This window comes from Lemur catta, chromosome 2 (assembly GCF_020740605.2).
Source record: "Lemur catta isolate mLemCat1 chromosome 2, mLemCat1.pri, whole genome shotgun sequence".
Classification (NCBI taxonomy): Eukaryota; Metazoa; Chordata; class Mammalia; order Primates; family Lemuridae; genus Lemur; species Lemur catta.
The window spans coordinates 144,522,847-144,539,963 of record NC_059129.1 but is presented as its reverse complement, the minus strand read 5'-3'; the positions used below and the strand labels follow the sequence as shown (position 1 = coordinate 144,539,963).

At 37.6% G+C, this 17,117-nt stretch overlaps 1 protein-coding gene across 1 annotated transcript in view; it reads left to right on the top strand.

Moving 5' to 3' along the window:
- Positions 1 to 17,117, top strand: part of PDE10A (phosphodiesterase 10A) — a 229,862-nt gene that overhangs the window by 170,660 nt on the left and 42,085 nt on the right. Inside the window, exons 15-18 of the mRNA XM_045544715.1 lie at positions 735 to 818; positions 2,459 to 2,609; positions 6,418 to 6,573; positions 12,863 to 13,035. Coding sequence (XP_045400671.1) covers positions 735 to 818; positions 2,459 to 2,609; positions 6,418 to 6,573; positions 12,863 to 13,035 — 564 coding nt within the window. The remainder of the gene's footprint in view (positions 1 to 734; positions 819 to 2,458; positions 2,610 to 6,417; positions 6,574 to 12,862; positions 13,036 to 17,117) is intronic.

Here is a 17,117-nt window from a genome sequence, read left to right as displayed (position 1 = left end):
TTAATATATCTAAAGGTTCTTATTTCTATACAAATTTAAATTTCCAAATTAAATGCAAGAATATAGTAACAATTAGTTTAACTTTCATACTTTGTTTCCAATCCTGTGTTAATATATTTAAGCAACTGGTGGTAAGATCTGTGATAATTTGTATGCCCCTTTTAATTGTAAGCCAACACCATGTAACTATGTAGGAAATCTTCAGAAGTGACCCAGAGCTGATATTTGACTCACAATTAAAAATATAGTATATACTTTACCACAGTGTTTATTCCAGTTGAACGTTAGTAGCTAAATTAGCAAATGAAAAATAGGTAATAGCTTTGGGTGTTTATATTAATGAAATTTTTATCTCAGTTGAAATAGGAGATAGAACAGTTTCAACTGTGAAATACTTCTGATGAGGTGTTTTTTCCATTTTTCTGTGAGTTGTATAATATGTGTGTAGTATATCTTTTTGTACTTTTTTATTGCTCTGATAACAAATGCAGCATTCTGTTTTTACAGATTATTTAACAGAAAAGTAATCAGTGATTTAAATATTAGAGTAAAGTCCCGAGGGAGTTCCTGGAAGCCGCTCCATACAGGAGCTGTGGCTGGGAGGGCAGGAAAGTGATCGCTTAGCCCCAAGTGTTGTTTTAGTTTCTAGAGAGACAACAAGTTTAATGATTTTCTTTACTTACTACATTGATTCTAATGACATTTAGTGATAAACTGCCCTTTTTAAATTTCAGATTCCACTTTGACATTGGTCCTTTTGAAAACATGTGGCCTGGAATCTTTGTGTACATGGTTCATCGGTCCTGTGGGACATCCTGGTATGAGTGGCTGAAAATTCCTTTTAAAATACTGAGGGATAGGACCTCTTCATCCTCCTACCTGCATGCCTCACCACCTTGTTTATAATTACTTTTAAGTATGCCATGTATTATTTTTCCCTAAATATTCAGATAGCAAAGGGCCAAGATTGTTGGACAGATCTCCAGCCTGTTGAGGTCCCTGGATAAGGCTGCTGGGTTCTCCGACAAGGTGACTGTAGCCTGGTCAAAAAACACACATCTATAATGCTTTCGCAAAACAGAGGTTGAAATTGCTTTCAGCTTTGTAACTGAATGAGACAGGAGTTACTGCTGAACAGAATTACATATTTTAAGATTATGCTTAGAATACTGCATGTAAATTTAGCATCAACTTTCAACTTAAATTATATATCTATTAGAACAGGTGTAAAATAAACAAGTCTCCTAATTCAAAGTATGCTGCTTTGTTGGTACTTTGATTATGGTGACATTTCCCCACCCACGTTGGCCCATTCCAGAGGCCTTTCATGACTTTATATTTGATTTTTTTACAGCTTAAACACACAAAGTTAAAATGCGAGGAATATTTTGTTTTACTCTGTTTTATTCATTTAGACATGAAATGCCTTAGAGCCTAATAGTTTCTCTATAACTAAAGTATCATTGTTCTTGAATTCTGGGTCTTTATAAATTGTTGAGTGTGTCAGTGACTTTTTGTAAATTGCCATTCTAGAAGGATGCACACAAGACAACTAACCCCAGTTAATTCTTAGCATTTGAGAGTTTGACCAGTTGAAACTCTTGAAATGCCATACCTTATATTTCAAGGACATTTGAAAATTTTCAATGAAGAAAAGTACAGGTTATATATTTTTTAAAGTTTTTATGCATTCTCAGTCTCCTTGGTATTTATATTATATAAAAAGAGCCCTGCTTTACAGTGATATGCTTTTGTTTAAAGCTACCTTAAATCTATTTTGAAAGTTAGTAGGGCCTTAAGTATAAATACGTGTTACTATAAAAATAAATAAAAATGAAATATAATCACAAAATACATAAGGATATATATATATATGTCATATTATTCCATGTACTGTATCAGTATTTGGATATGGTCATTTGCCACTTAATAACTGGAGTGTACAATAATATGTTGGATTTACTTTGAAAAGATATTCACCCATCCAGAATAAAGGGTATTCACCCATGCAGAATAGTCTCATGACATACATATTTGCAGTTTGTGAATCCAAATATGCTTTTTGGAAAATATTAGCTCAAAATACCCTTGAGCAGGATAATGCTATGCTGTTGTCTTTTGAGCACTGTGGGGTGTAAGAAATGTTTGTGAATCAAGGAAGATCATGGAGGTTAGTGAGGAGTGGCTGTGTGTTAATTCTGGTATTTTATTCCTGGAGAGACAGTTAATATATCAGAACAAAAACTATAAAGGAGTCTCCATTCTCTTGTCTCCTTCTGGCTAGAAAAACAGAAGGGAAATGATGAGTTTCCAGTGCTCCTGGAATTAGTCCATGTGAAAATCTTCACAGTCGCAAGTGTGTAAGGGCACAGACGTTTGTGTACCTAAACTACAGGGCTCTCCTGTAATACAGTGAATCTCTACTGGTTTGGGTCATAACAGTTTCTTTTCCCCACAGTTTTGATCTTGAAAAGTTGTGTCGTTTTATCATGTCTGTGAAGAAGAACTATCGCCGAGTTCCGTATCACAACTGGAAACACGCGGTCACCGTGGCACACTGCATGTACGCCATACTTCAGAACAACCACGCCCTCTTCACAGACCTGGAGGTGGGTGTGCACACTTTGTCACCTGTTTCACGTAACCTCAGTGGATTTAATAGTCTATGTCCAGAGCACATTAATGATATGGATTTGTGACATGGTTTTCCAGGACAAATGTTGGCTCAGTAAATCAATAGAGGCACATTTTTTTTTCTTAGATTCCTTTACCTAAGGATTTAGCATATTGTTTTGTAAAAGAACCACAGATACATATATTTTAACTTCACCAAAATATACCCCATGGAAACACTAATTTTTGTAGTCTTTCTTCCCAGTTAAAGCTTAAGTATTGTGAGTGGACATAAACAGTGACTTTTTCTCATTGCTCATGTGCCCTGGATAATATAGATTATCTCCTGCAGATCTGAGAACCCAGAGCATTAAGTCCAGTTAAGATATAAATGATTTTGACCTTCTTTAGCATAAGGAAAGGGGGGATCTGAGGTGTTTAATTGATGTACCTGACTTTACATATCCAGAGTTGGTGACATACCCAAAGCTTTCAAAATTTCAGAATTAGAAGGTTTGGAGACTGCCTTGTCCATTCACCTACCATAGTGAAATCCCCTCACTGGAAAGCCCAGCCAGGTACTTAGTGACAGGGAATTCCCTGGCCCCAAATGATGCTGAGTGCACGTCTGGACAGCCCTGACCTTGAAGTCTGTCCCTCTGACCACATTTGTCCCAATGGGGCCTACTCACGACCTAGATGGCGTCCTCTTTCTCCCTCCCTGGGGAGCTGATACCATCCTTTAGGTGACATCTGACTGTGCAGAGAAGGGGGCTGTCATCTCTGTGATAAATACATTGTACTTCTCTCAAAGTCACATTTTTAAACTAGAGCCCGGTACTCCTGAAGGTCTGTCTTCCTCATTTTCCATCCTATCACACCATATTCACAATCTGAGCAGAAAACTTGGAAGCCGCATTCCAGAAAAAACAAAAAATTTAAAGAAAGAGTCAGATGTGTTCTTGTATTTTTGTTTTTTTTAAATAATGTTTAGTTGAAGTGGAATTTAACCTAATAAATAATTTATTATTTATCACTTCCCCTAAAATCAAGATGAAATCTGTTCTTTTTTCACATAAGTTTGTCTAAACAATTTTCTATTCCATTGAACCCCATATTTTTGAGACTTTCAGCATTCATTCCTTTTAAGAAAGGAATGCCACTGTCTCTTTTGCCATAGGATAGCCTGTGAGTTTAAGAACTATAGAAATTTTACTTTCAAATAGCATTGTAATTTGTTAATATATTCAAAAACTGGAAATTTTAAAGATAAATGAGAAAAACTTTGTTGATACCTATTGACTATCATATAAGTTTCTAATTCATTTCTGGAATTATATCATGACATTTTTCCAAAAATTCAGGTCTTTTTGGCTAAAAATAATCCCCAAATAACATATGTAAATATTTTAAATATATCTTATCAAGAGGATATTTAATGTCTAATAGAACTGTTGTAAATTATCATTTATCTTGTTAAAGAGAAATGTTTAACAAAGGTAATTCTTCACTTTATAAATTTTCAGATATATGATTCTGGCACACTTTTAAAAAACTATTGAAAGTTATGTCAATTTAAAAAAGTTAAAATAATTGGAAAGATGAAGAGACCAGCTTTTATCTATTGTACAAGATTTTAAAACCTTGAAATTTCTTACCAGATACATCATGTTGACACAGCAGCCTAAAGTATGGGAACAACTCCAAAATAAAATGATACTAAAAACATAACTAATTTAGTTACCTTAAGAATACCACACACATACGATTGGTAACACGATACTTCATCAGTTTAGGTGTGCTAGTGACCAGTGAGATTCCCTTCCAGTTAGGTGGCGGGGGAAACCAGTTCTGCAGTGTCAGCGTCAAGAAGGGGCAGGGCATGTCGAAGAAAACACACTTGCCAGAACCTCTGCCGACTCCCATGGCAGACCCCTGCCTGTTGGCCTCTGCCCCCAGCAGCCTCTGCCTCCCACACGCCCCTCCAGAGCCCACCCTCCACTCCATCCTATCCGTCGCCTCCCACCTCTTTGAGAAGGCTGCCTAGTGGTTCTTCCCCGCTGCCCCACTGTCATGCTTCCAGCTGTTGTCACTGGATGGCCCGTCTGCGTGTCAGCGTGCTCCTACTGCTTCCATCTGCAGATACCGGCTTGATGCGCAGCTGCACTCAGCTACACCCCATGTCTGAGCTCTTCTTTGGAGCGAACGCTATGGAAGGGTTGCTGCATTGGCTCTCAAATCTTTTGCTTCCATTCCTTCTGAAAACAACTCTGATCAGCCTTCTGACTTTGATACCCCAGAAAACGCTCTGGCCCAGGTCACCGGCGACCTGAACCTTGTGGGATAGAGCGGCAGCACTCGGCGTTTCCCCTCGGTTCCCTCTGTCGGTTCCTAGGACACCAGCACTCTTTGTTTGTCCTGTGGCTGGGCTGGCTGCGCCTTCCTGGTTTTGTTTTGGAGTTTTTGTTGCTGATTCTCTTTCCTCAGACTTCTTAGAGTTGGATACTTGGGAGCTCAGAGGTTGACCCTCCTCTGTTCTCAAGCCACAGCCTTGGTGAGCTCAGCCAGTCCTATGGTTTTAAATGCCATGTGTACAATGATAGTTTCATTCTCCAGCCAAGGCCTGTCCCCAGAGCTTTAGACTTAAATAGCCAATGGTCAACTCAAAATGCCCCTTAACAAATCCTCCCTTGACTGTCAAGTAGACCTCTCTCCTCAGTCCAACCCTGAACTCTTGACCTCTCTCCTCAAACCTGCTCCACCTGTGCTTTCCGTACCAGCTGACAGCAGTCATCACAGTTTCCAAGGCCAAAACCCTCAAGGTCACACTTGGGCCCCCCTCTTCCCCTCCTCTCCTTACACACCCAGATAGAAAATCCTGTTGGTTCTGCCTGCAGAACGCTTCAGACTATAATCACATTTTATAAGCTTCTATTGTAATTATCCTGGTCTAAACTTCTATTATGTTTTGCCTAAATTACTGTGAAAGCCTCCTCACTGGTCTCCCTTATCCTCCTGGAGTCTGTTTTCAGTACAGTTGCCAGAATGATCTTTTAAAAATGTGAGTTAGATAATGACACTGCTCTGCTACAAGCCCTGTAATGGTTCCTTCAGTGACTGAGAAATTGAGGCCTAAACAACTATAGCCTCCCTGCCCCCCCACGCCCCCCCCGCCCCGTCCCCCAACCCCGCCCTGGTCCTCTGACTTTCAGGACCTGCTCACCTGCCGTGTGCGCTGTGGCTGCTCTCCTGCCCGCGTTCCTCTCCCAGGCACCTGCTCGCCTCTCTCCTTCCTCACTCGCGTCTGTGCTCACCCCTGGCCTTTTCATGAGCCTGCCTGCCTCTAATCCCCTGTAGCCTGCTGTGCTTTTTCTTTTATCTCTATAGAATGTGCCATTTTTACATGCTATATGATATATTTGTTATATTCATTGTTTATAATAACAATAGCATTGTTAGAATTTAAATTGATTTCTTAATGAAGGAGAGTCGAAACTGACCTTTTCTTGTGCAGATTTGCTTTATCTTTAACTCTTTCAAACATTTGCTTTATTCCTTTAATTTCATACCTCCTGCTCCTTTTCCTAGAGTTGAGCAGGGTTCCTCCAAAATAATTTGAACGTCAATTTCATAAGCAGAGAAACAAACGGGTTAAAAAGAAGTTAGATTATGTGGAATTTCAAAGATTCCTAAAGGTGTTTGCTATATTAATGGCAGAAATTAATGTGATGCGAATGTAAGCTGTAAGTCCCCTCATATCCCACTTCTTTGTTGTGAACGTCTCTGCTTTGTTATTTTTTTAAGCGCAAAGGACTGCTGATCGCATGTCTGTGTCATGACCTGGACCACAGGGGCTTCAGCAACAGCTACCTGCAGAAGTTCGACCACCCCCTGGCGGCTCTGTACTCCACCTCCACCATGGAGCAGCACCACTTCTCCCAGACTGTGTCCATCCTGCAGGTGAGAGGGTCACACCTGCCCTGCTTTGCTGGAAGGGTTGTCCCGGAGGTAGTAATGCCTTGCAAGTGAAAGAGGAATATAGTTATCACTTCCTTTAAAACAGCTGCATTTTACTGTAGAACTTTAGATTTATAGTCACAGTTAAATGATTATTTTTTGGATGAAGAATCGTATTCAAAGATTTTGCATATATGAATTTTGCGGTCACATTTGTTTTTTAGTTATTATGTCAATATACACGATAGCCTAAAACAAAATTTATTTTATATAGTTTAAATCAACAATATAGAGTGGCATATTACTGACCCAGAATGTATTGAATAGTAAGTCCTAAAAGTTAGGTAAATTCAAGTTTTTAAGTGCATTAAATCCCTTTTATTTTTCTTTTGTGTTTTATTTTTTACTTTATTGCTTTTGAGATGTTCTTGATGATTGATCTAGATGACTGCAGATCTCACTTCCATATAAGATATATATGCTCCTTCTTTCTTAAACCTTTTTCCTCAACTCATCGTAACCAGGTAGCTGTCACATCATGATGGTTTGACTTCTACCAGACAATTTCTTACAATAGGGTCTGTGTTTGGGTTGAGAATAGTGGACCCTATCTTTTTCTCTAATTGTCAGAACCTCTAAGTGGGAAGAGAAATCCTTTCTAGTCCTTCTGGTGATGTATCTAAGGGAAGGGCTTTGAGTGTTCAGTGCTGCACAGCGAACCGCCCATAGCGATCCTTCCATTACAGTGCCCCGTTGGCCTCGGCACCGCCGGCCACCCTGCTGCGTGGAGGCAGAGGCGGTAGGAGACAGTGCAGAGCGGGTGGGCCCATGAGCACAGCCTGAAGACTAGAGACTGGAGTTTTGTTCTGGGGAAGGTCAGCAGCTCTGTCTCCCTGGGGAACAGAGCCTAGGGGCTGAGGGGTGGAAGCAGGTAGAATGCCTCAAGTACGGAGAGTATCTGGTGTGAACAGTGACATCCAAGAAAGTAGGTGGCCTTTGTTTTCTTGCCTAAAACTTACTAACTTATAAAATTAATTTATTATTTTTTCCTAATAAGATATTAGTGTTAATTATAATTTTGAATATTGAGGGTACCCTTTATCTGTCTTTTGCCTTCTGTGAATACCCCATGTTAAGTACTCAAAAGTCAACATTTTAGAAAACAGGCCAATTAGGAATGATTATTCTCATTAAGAAAATTTTCTTAATTTTGACTTCAAAAATCTGTACTCTTAATTACAATACTGAAATGCTTCCTGGTATGTGGTTTGATGTCACATACCAGGTGAATAAGTTTCAACATAAGTATCACATATTTGTATCTTGTAAAGGCATTGTTATCATGGAAGCTGATGCAATTGCTTGCATCATTTACTTTTTTCATCCCAGAGCACCTGCAGGGTTCAGCCCGGACCTGTGGCTTCCTGCAGTCATGATTTACAGCCCTGTCGGGGCAGCGTTGCTGGGAGCTCGGCCTGGCTTGGTTGGCCTGCAGGCCCTTCCACAGGAATCTCCTTTATGGAGCTAAGGAGCATTGAGCTTCTAAGGGAATTATTTATGATTCATAAGACTATTTTTAAAACTTGCCAAGGAAAGATGGAAGTCTGTCTTCCTGCCTTCGTTCTGACCTACCTCTAATCCACACTGTGGCCAGAGCAATCACTATAAAACACAGACCTCGTCGTATCACCACTTCACTTAAAATTATGAATGGCTCCTAATTACCTTCAAGATAATGTTTAAGTTCTATAATAAAGTTTAAAACCCTTTAATGTTAATTCTTACTATGTCCCTATTCAATTTACTTCAGCTGAATGGACATTTTTGTAGTTCCCACCAAACATCATGATTTCTGTGGTCAGCTGCTCCGTGTCACGTGCTGCTGCTTCTGCTTGTCCTTCAGAGTCAGTTCCTCACCCAGGAAAATCCTCCCAAGTTCTTCCGTAGTCCTTATTTAACTCAATCTTAGAGGCCATTTCACTTTATTTTAATTGTGTGTTCATATGCTTGTATCTCTTCCACTAAACTTCGAACTTCTTAAAAAATGAACTTACGTTGTTTAGGACCTTGGATGTAGCAGGTGCCAAACTGCCAATGCAGTTGTGTACAAGGGGAGCACAGCAGACTGAGTATCTGCCAACTAAATGAAGACATTTGGCATGGTCTTCACTGGTGATAGACAGATAGCTGTGGCAGAAAGCAGAGGTTCCCTCATGCTTGGACAGTGGACAGAATACCAGAACCCTTGGAATCCTCCTCATGAAGGGCTGGAGGGTCTTAAAGACCATTCACTCAAGTGAGTCCTTGGATCATCTTTCAGCATCAGAGCCGATTTTGGCATTGTTTACACTCTCTAGTACCAGGTCTCAGCTAGAGCACTTACAAAGAGCTCACTCGCCTGGGCTTTCGTAGAGATATGAAGTACATGCTATTCACCCACTTTAGGGTTTTGGAAACAGTCCCAGATATAATAAGTCTGCTGTATTAAGCCTGGTTTATGCAAAATGGAATCAACTAGCTTGAATTAACATAGACGTCAAACTATGTAGCCTGGGATATTAGCTATAATAAACTTATCAATTAGTATAGATAGAGGTATTATATTACTTTATGAGGTTTTATTATGTGTTAACTAACATGAAATTGGAACCTTAAGAAAAGGTTTTAAGCTATTTATCTGCTGTGTTTGGTTGCTTGTATGTCCCTCCCTTGCTTACTTTTGTTCTGGTAGGTGCAAAATGCCAGAATTTCTTAAAGAGAAGGGGGCATTTATTTTGTGTTTGTTGATTCAGTCATTCCATCTACTATTGCAGAATAGAGAAGGAGGCATTAAAAGGGTCCTGGTTACAACTTTTCATTATGAAGGCCCTCTGCTGAACTTTTTATACCTACTTTCCTTTAATATTGAAAACTAATAAAGCAAATAATGAATCTGAAGTAGCCAGCATAATATACAAATTCTTTAAAATGGATCTTAATTTGTATTGCATCAGTGGACACTTTTGATAATCTGATGAAAACACGTGCTTATAGATGACACATTCAGTACATTATGCAGAGTTACAGTGACTTTCTAACTCTGTGGTCCCCCTAAAGTATTTATAGAACCCAGACTAAGAAATCCCTATTTCAGAGAGGATTTTCATAAAATTTCAACAGCATGCTAGAATATTTTTATATGCCATAATTTAATGGTTTATCATGGTAAGCACTGGTGATAGAATAAAGCATAAAAATATATAGCATAAAAATGTATCAGCCTCAACTCCCTTCGCACAGCCTGCCGATAGCAGGTATGCGCATGAGCACCAGCCAAACACGCTCTAATTTGAAACGTGTTTATGAAACGGGAATCAAAGGAAAGCAGATTTCATAGCACAAATCAGAGTGATGATTTACTTCTTACAACTTTCTACAACAAAGTTTTTAGAGAGCTGAGGTTAGAAGGAATCGAGTTCAGCCCCTTGCCCAATGCTTGTGTCCCCTCCCCTTGCCCCCACCAGTTACTAACCCCCTTGTGCTTGGATGTCACAACCCACAGTGTCTCTTGCACATTCCGCGGGGAAACTGTGAATGTTTAGGTGGTTGTTGCTTGTGTTCAGCTGAAGTCCATCCTCACCCTGTCCACATCTTTGGCCCTATTGTATTCACGAAATAGGCTTCACTTGAGATTGCATTACAAAAAATTGCAAACAATGACCAGGTTATATAAGCACTACAGTTTCTCTTTTGTCAAAGGAATACTTGTTATTGTTTCAGCAAATATTTCATTTCAGGTAGACATCAGAGCATTATATACATTTTATAATTTGAAAGTGAAATCATGTGTTTGAAAGTGCTTTGTAAGCTGTAGAGCTTTCTACAAATGTTAAGTTCTTATTATTATTGTCTGGAAAATAACTAGAACTGAGTCCATTTTTGGCATTTATCAGAGGATAATTTACATATTATAAGACCTTAAGAGCAAATAATGTAGAAATATTCTGATGATTGAAAACAGGTGTTGCATGTACAACTTTTTTCAGAATATGAAGTAGACAATATCTTAGTGAGATATCTAAATTTTTTTATTTGAACCCCTTTCAAGAAAAATAGATGTCTAATTTTGTAAAGAAATATACTTTAATAATTTTAAGTCTTTAATGAATTTTGTCAATCAATAAATGTAGATTAAGAAAAATGAAATCAATCTATAGTACATCTACATTGACTAATAATGAAGTCCTTAAAAATAATTGAGGCCAGGCACAGTAGCTCACGCCTGTAATCCTAGCACTCTGGGAGGCCGAGGCTGGAGGATTGCTTGAGGCCAGGAGTTCAAGACCAGCCTGAGCAACAGCAAGACCTTGTCTCTACAAAAATAGAAAAAAATTAGCCAGGTGTATTGGTGTGCGTTTGTAGTCCTGGCTACTCAACAGAAGAATTGCGTGAGCCGAGGAGTTTGAGGTTGCAGTGAGCTATGATGACACTACTGCACTGTAGCCCAGGAAACAGAGTGAGACTCCGTCTCAAAAATAAATAAATAAATAAATAAATAAAAATAATTGAACCCACAAATTAAATGCATCTTAATTATCTCAACCTTTTTAGTTTCAACAAAAGCTTTTTTATCTCAATTACAAATACAAACCTAAATTCTCAGAGGAAGAAATTATTGTAAAAATTTTTTAAAAGATTCACATACAGAAGAATAATTCTTAGATAAAAGAATCTAAGTTATCAGTGTTTTGGTCTTGTTTATGGTGATGACCTGCCATTTTCCATCTTCCTTGAGAAGAGAAGAGAAGATGACCATGCAAAGAAAGTTTTAAATGTGTTTGAATAAACATTATATTGTGGTTATGGGACATTTTCTTCTAGGATAGTGAAAAGTATATGATTTTTCATTAGACTTTGCTTTGGTGTAATACAAACTAAAATGGGTAAAGACACAGATGCCTTTTTTTAATTTAATTTTTTATTTTTTTTATTTCAGCATATTGCAGGGGTACAAATGTTTAGGTTACATATATTGCCTTTGCTCCATCTGAGTCAGAGCTTCAAGTGTGTCCATCCCCTACCCAGACGGTGCACACTGCACCCATTAGGTGTGAATATACCCATCCCTTCCTCCCCGCTCCCGCCTGCCCAATACCCAAAGAATGTTATTATTATATGTGCACTTAAGTGTTGATCAGTTAATACCAATTTAATGGTGAGTATATGTGGTGCTTGTTTTTCCATTCTCATGATACTTCACTTAGTAGAAGGGACTCCAGCTCTATCCAAGATAATACAAGAGGTGGTAGATCACCATTGTTTTTTGTGGCTGAGTAGAACTCCATGTTGTACATATACCACATTTTATTAATTCACTCATGTATTGATGGGCACTGGGGTTGTTTCCACATCTTTGCAATTGTGAATTGTGCTGCTGTAAACATTCTAGTGCAGATGTCTTTTTTATAGAATGTCTTTTGTTCTTTTGGGTAGATGCCCAGTAATGGGATTGGTGGATCAAATGGTAATTCTACATTTAGCTCTTTGAGATATCTAAATATCACTTTCCATAGAGATTGTACTAGTTTGCAGTCCCACCAGCAGTGTATGAATATTCCTCTCTCTCTGCATCCACACCAACATTTATTGTTTTAGGACTTTTTGGTAAGAGCCATTCCTACTGGACTTAAGCGATATCTCAATGTGTCAATGTGGTTTTGATTTGCATTTTCCTGATGATTAAAGATGTAGAGCATTTTTTTGTATTTTTGTTGGCCATTAGTCTTCTTTTGAAAAGTTTCTGTTCATGTCCTTTGCACACTTTTTAATGGGGTTGTTTGATTTTTTCTTGCAGATTTTTCCTGAGTTCTATATAGATTCTAGTTATCAGTCCTTAAAGATGTCTTTTTAAGCCCATTAAATTCCAGTATATTATAAAAATTACCCAATTTTTAAAATTAGTTTAAGAGTAAAAGTCTTTAACTTAAATATTTTATATTTTCCATTCCTTTAACTATTAGAAATATCTAAGAATTAGGTATATTTAAATCATTGTAGTTTTATGGTAGCAAATGATGTGACTATAGTTGAAATAGTTAATTTAAGTGATAACTTCATTGTTGTTGTAGCTTAAAGAGAAACCAAAATGCTATTTTCATTATAGTAATTTCAAACTATTCTTTTGTTCCCCCCAAACCTGTCATTATTGTGCCAAATGACATTGACTGACTAGATTGTTTCAAATAACTGAAAATGTCATGAGATTAGAGCTTGTGCTTGTTATTGGTGGTTTTTATTTGTATTTTTTCCATAGTTGGAAGGTCACAATATCTTCTCCACCCTGAGCTCCAGTGAATATGAACAGGTGCTTGAGATCATCCGCAAAGCCATCATTGCTACAGACCTTGCTTTGTACTTTGGAAACAGGAAACAGTTGGAAGAGATGTGCCAGTCCGGATTGCTAAACCTTAATAATCAATCACATAGGTAAAAAAACATTTTAAAAAGCTTAGAAGCCCAGGAAGTGTTATCTGGAATATATTGATATTTAAGAAAAGAAATGTAATTTGGCATAAATTTATATTTGAAAAGAGAAATGTAAAATATTATGTTTTTGTTTTATGTGCATTTTATTGATATTTACTTTAGACATTTAATTGTTTGACAAAATTGATGATGATGTAGTATGAGGATAATTAAAATACAAATTGGAATTTGAACTAGTAATGCAAGAATTGGCACTTTTAAAGGGAGAGGCTGGTAATTCATTCTCCCAAGACCCTAAGAGGTCCTTTCTTGAATTTATTGAAGTCCAGAGTTGGTCGTTGGCCTCAGATAGTCATTAGCAAATGAAAATGGATTCATTTTTCTGAATCTAAATCCTATTAACCAAGCTAATGTGATTGATGTAAAACCCAGAATTCCATTTTATTGATCTACAGACATATAGCGCAGTCACAAGGATCAAAATGTTGGCATTTCATGTGGTCAGAATCATTTAGGAAGCCAAGTAGCAATCAAAAGTTTGTTTCAAGAACATGGAATTAGAACAAGGACAATTAGATTAATTAAATATTCTAGTGGCATCATAGTAAATTAGTCTGATGCCTTTTTTTTCCAAGGAGGAATGTCTTGCCTAGTGATTTCAGAAACCTGTGAGGTATGTTCATTATAAACCTGTCCACCCATCTGTATATTAGATCCAAGTTCACTGGCTAACCTGCCATCTCCCCTTGGCAGTTCATAAGCAGTACCACCAGCTTTTATTGCTTTGACTTTCCTGTTACTGTTTCCATGTCTGACTAACTCCATCTTAAGAGATGCTGTCTTTTTCTTTAGACTTGTGAACATTCCTTCACTGGTTCTGTGCTAGTGTTGCTAAATTTGGGTTTATTTTCTTTGTTCAGATGCTTTGTATATCTCCTCTATAATTCATTAAGTGCTGATCTTACCATTTCTACTCTAAAAGAAAAGCTCTGTTTTCAAGATCTTAGTAGCAATTCATGCAGGTACTCCAAACACAAAATATTAGTTTTACAAATGAATGTAGATATAAAGTTTACCTTTTCAAGAGTAAATATCGTTTGTATAATGATATTGATGCATTTGATTAAGCAACAGTTGTTTGAGATTCAAGTTACCTTCAAACAGAAACAGATCCAGATTTTGTAGAGCTTAAAACTTACACAATTTTGGAAACCTTATTTAAGAAAAACAATACAAAGACATCATTTTTTCACATAAAGCAGTCTGAACACATTTCCAGGGCCCCTCCTGAGACATAGCAACGTGTTGGTGTCAGAGAATAGGCCCTAAAGGACCATTAGGGTGTCTTGGCATATCCTCCTTTGCCTCCAGCTGAAGTGAGAGGTGTGGTCTACAAGCTTCAGGTCTCCAACAGGTGGTGTGTAGACATTGTTCTAAGACCTACAGAAATAGGTGTTTGTTCACAGTTCTCTTTTTTCATGGCAATTCTAAGATCAGGGAAATAAGGCTTTCGTTTGCCTTCTTGAAACCCACGTGCTTCCTTTTTGGGGGGTTATAAATAAGAATCATGTGATTAGTATCAAGTTTCTTGAATATGTTCTTTTTAGCAAAGTGATTTCAATAATTATAAAATAGAAAATTTAAACATCTACTTGCAAATAATATCATTTTGGGTGTTTAATGCATACATATGTGTTAGTGGTATATAACACTAATTTTAATTTTTTATTTTTTAAATAAAATTATTTTTAAATTTTGTTTTATTTTTAATTTTAAAAAATAATTTTTTGACACATAATTTTAAAGATAATACATATTTGTTTTAACAATTCAAAGAGTATAGATTTGTAAAGAAGAAAAAGGTTAATTTTCTATTCTTCTGAAGTCCAATATCAACTGTCTATTTGATGTAATGTCATCTCATACATATCTCCATGTTTTTCAAAGGAGTGTGTGTGTGTATACACAGTATATACAGGCATACCTCAGAGAGATTGTGGGTTTGATTCCAAACCATCACAATAAAACGAGTCAAACAAATTTTTTGGTTTCCCAGTGCATATAAAAGCTATGTTTATATTATACTGTAGTCTATTAAGCATGCAGTAGTATAATTGAGATGATATTATAATAGTATAATAACATCTAAAAATATGTAACTTAATTAAAAATACTTTATTGCTAAAAAATGCTAATGATCATCTGATCCTTCAGCCAGTCGTAACTTTTTTGCTGGTGGAGGGTCTTACCTGGTTATTGAGAGCTCCTGGCTGATCAGGGTGTGGTTGCTAAAGGTAGAGGTGCCGGTGGCAATCTCTGAAAGTAAGTTTGCCCATCAGTCGACTCTTCATTGAACCATTTGTCTGTATCATTCGATGGTGTTTAATGGCATTTCACCCACAGTAGAACTTCTTCCCACATTGTACTCAGTCCTCTGACTCTGCCCAGCTTTATCAACTAAGTTCATGGAACATTCTAAATCCATTGTTTTCATTTCACCAATATTCACAGGATCTTTACCGGGAGTGGAGTCCACCTCAAGAAACCACTTTTTTTGTTCATCCATGAGAAGCAACTCCTGATCCATTCAAATTTTATCATGAGATTACAGCAATTCAGTCACATCTTTAGGCTCCACGTCTAATTCTAGTTCTCTTGTTATTTACACCACATCTCCCCTGAAGTCTATCCATGAGGGTTCTTCTAAACTCTTGTTAATGTTGATATTTTGACTTCCTCCAGTGAGTCACAAATGTTCTTAATGGGATTTAGAATGGTGAATTCTTTCCAGAAGCTTTTCACTTTACTTTGGCCAAATCCATTTGAGGAATCACTATCTATGACAGCAATAACTTTACAAAATGCATTTCTTAAGTAATAAGACTTGAAAGTGAAGATTACTCCGTGATGCATGGGCTGCAGAATGGATGTTGTGTCAGCAGGCTTGAAAACAGCATTCATCTCCTTTTGCATCTCCATCAGAGCTCTTAGGTGACCAGGTGCATTGTCAATGTGCAGTAATATTTTCAAGGAATCTTTTTTCTGCGTAGAAGGTTTCCACAGTGGGCTTAAAATATTCAGTAAACCATGCTGTAAACAGATGTGCTGTCATCCAGGCTTCCTTATTCCATTTCTAGAGCACAGGCAGAGATGATCTACCATTAATTCTGAAGGTCCCTAGGATTTTTGGAGTCATCAGTGAGCACTGGCTTCAACTTAAAGTCACCAGCTGCATTAGCCCCTAACAAGAGGGTGAGCTTGTTCTTTGAAGCTTTGAAGCAAGACATTGATTTCTCCTCTCTAGGTATGAAAGTCCTAGATGGCATCTTCTTCCAATAGCAGGCTGTTTCACTTACACTGAAAATCCATTGTGTAGTGTAACCACCTTCATCAGTTATCTTAGCTATATCTCCTAGATAACTTGCTGCAGCTTCTACATCAGTATTTGCTGCTTCACCTTGCACTTTTATACTCTAGAGATGGTTTCTTTCCTTACACCTCTTGAACCAATGTCTGCTAGCTTCCGACTTATCTTCTGCAGCTTCCTCACCTCTCTCAGCCTTCATAGAATTGAAGAGAATTAAGATCTTGCTTTGAATTAGCCTTTAGCTCATGGGAATGTTTGTGACCAGTTTCATCTTCTAACCAGACAAGCAAAACGTTATCCCTATCAGCAAAAGTCTATTTTTCTTTCTTATCATTCATGTTTTCACTGGCTTAGCATTTTTAATTTCCTTAAGAATTTTTCCTTTGCATTCACAACTTGGCTGACTCTTTGGCACAAGAGGTCTAGCTTTCAGTTTACCTTGGCTTCTATATGCCTTCCTTACCAAGCTTAATCATTTCTAGTTTTTTATTTAAATAGAGTCACGGGACTCTTCCTTTCACTTGAATACTTAGAGGCTATTGTAGGGTTACTAATGGGTCTAATGTCAATATTATTGTGTATCTGGGAATAGGGAGGCCCATGAAGAGAGAAAGAGGTGGGGAACAGCCAGTTGGTGGAGCAGTCAGAATACATACAATATTTACCATTTAAGTTCTCCATCTTATAAGGGCATGGTTCGTGGCACCCCCAAACA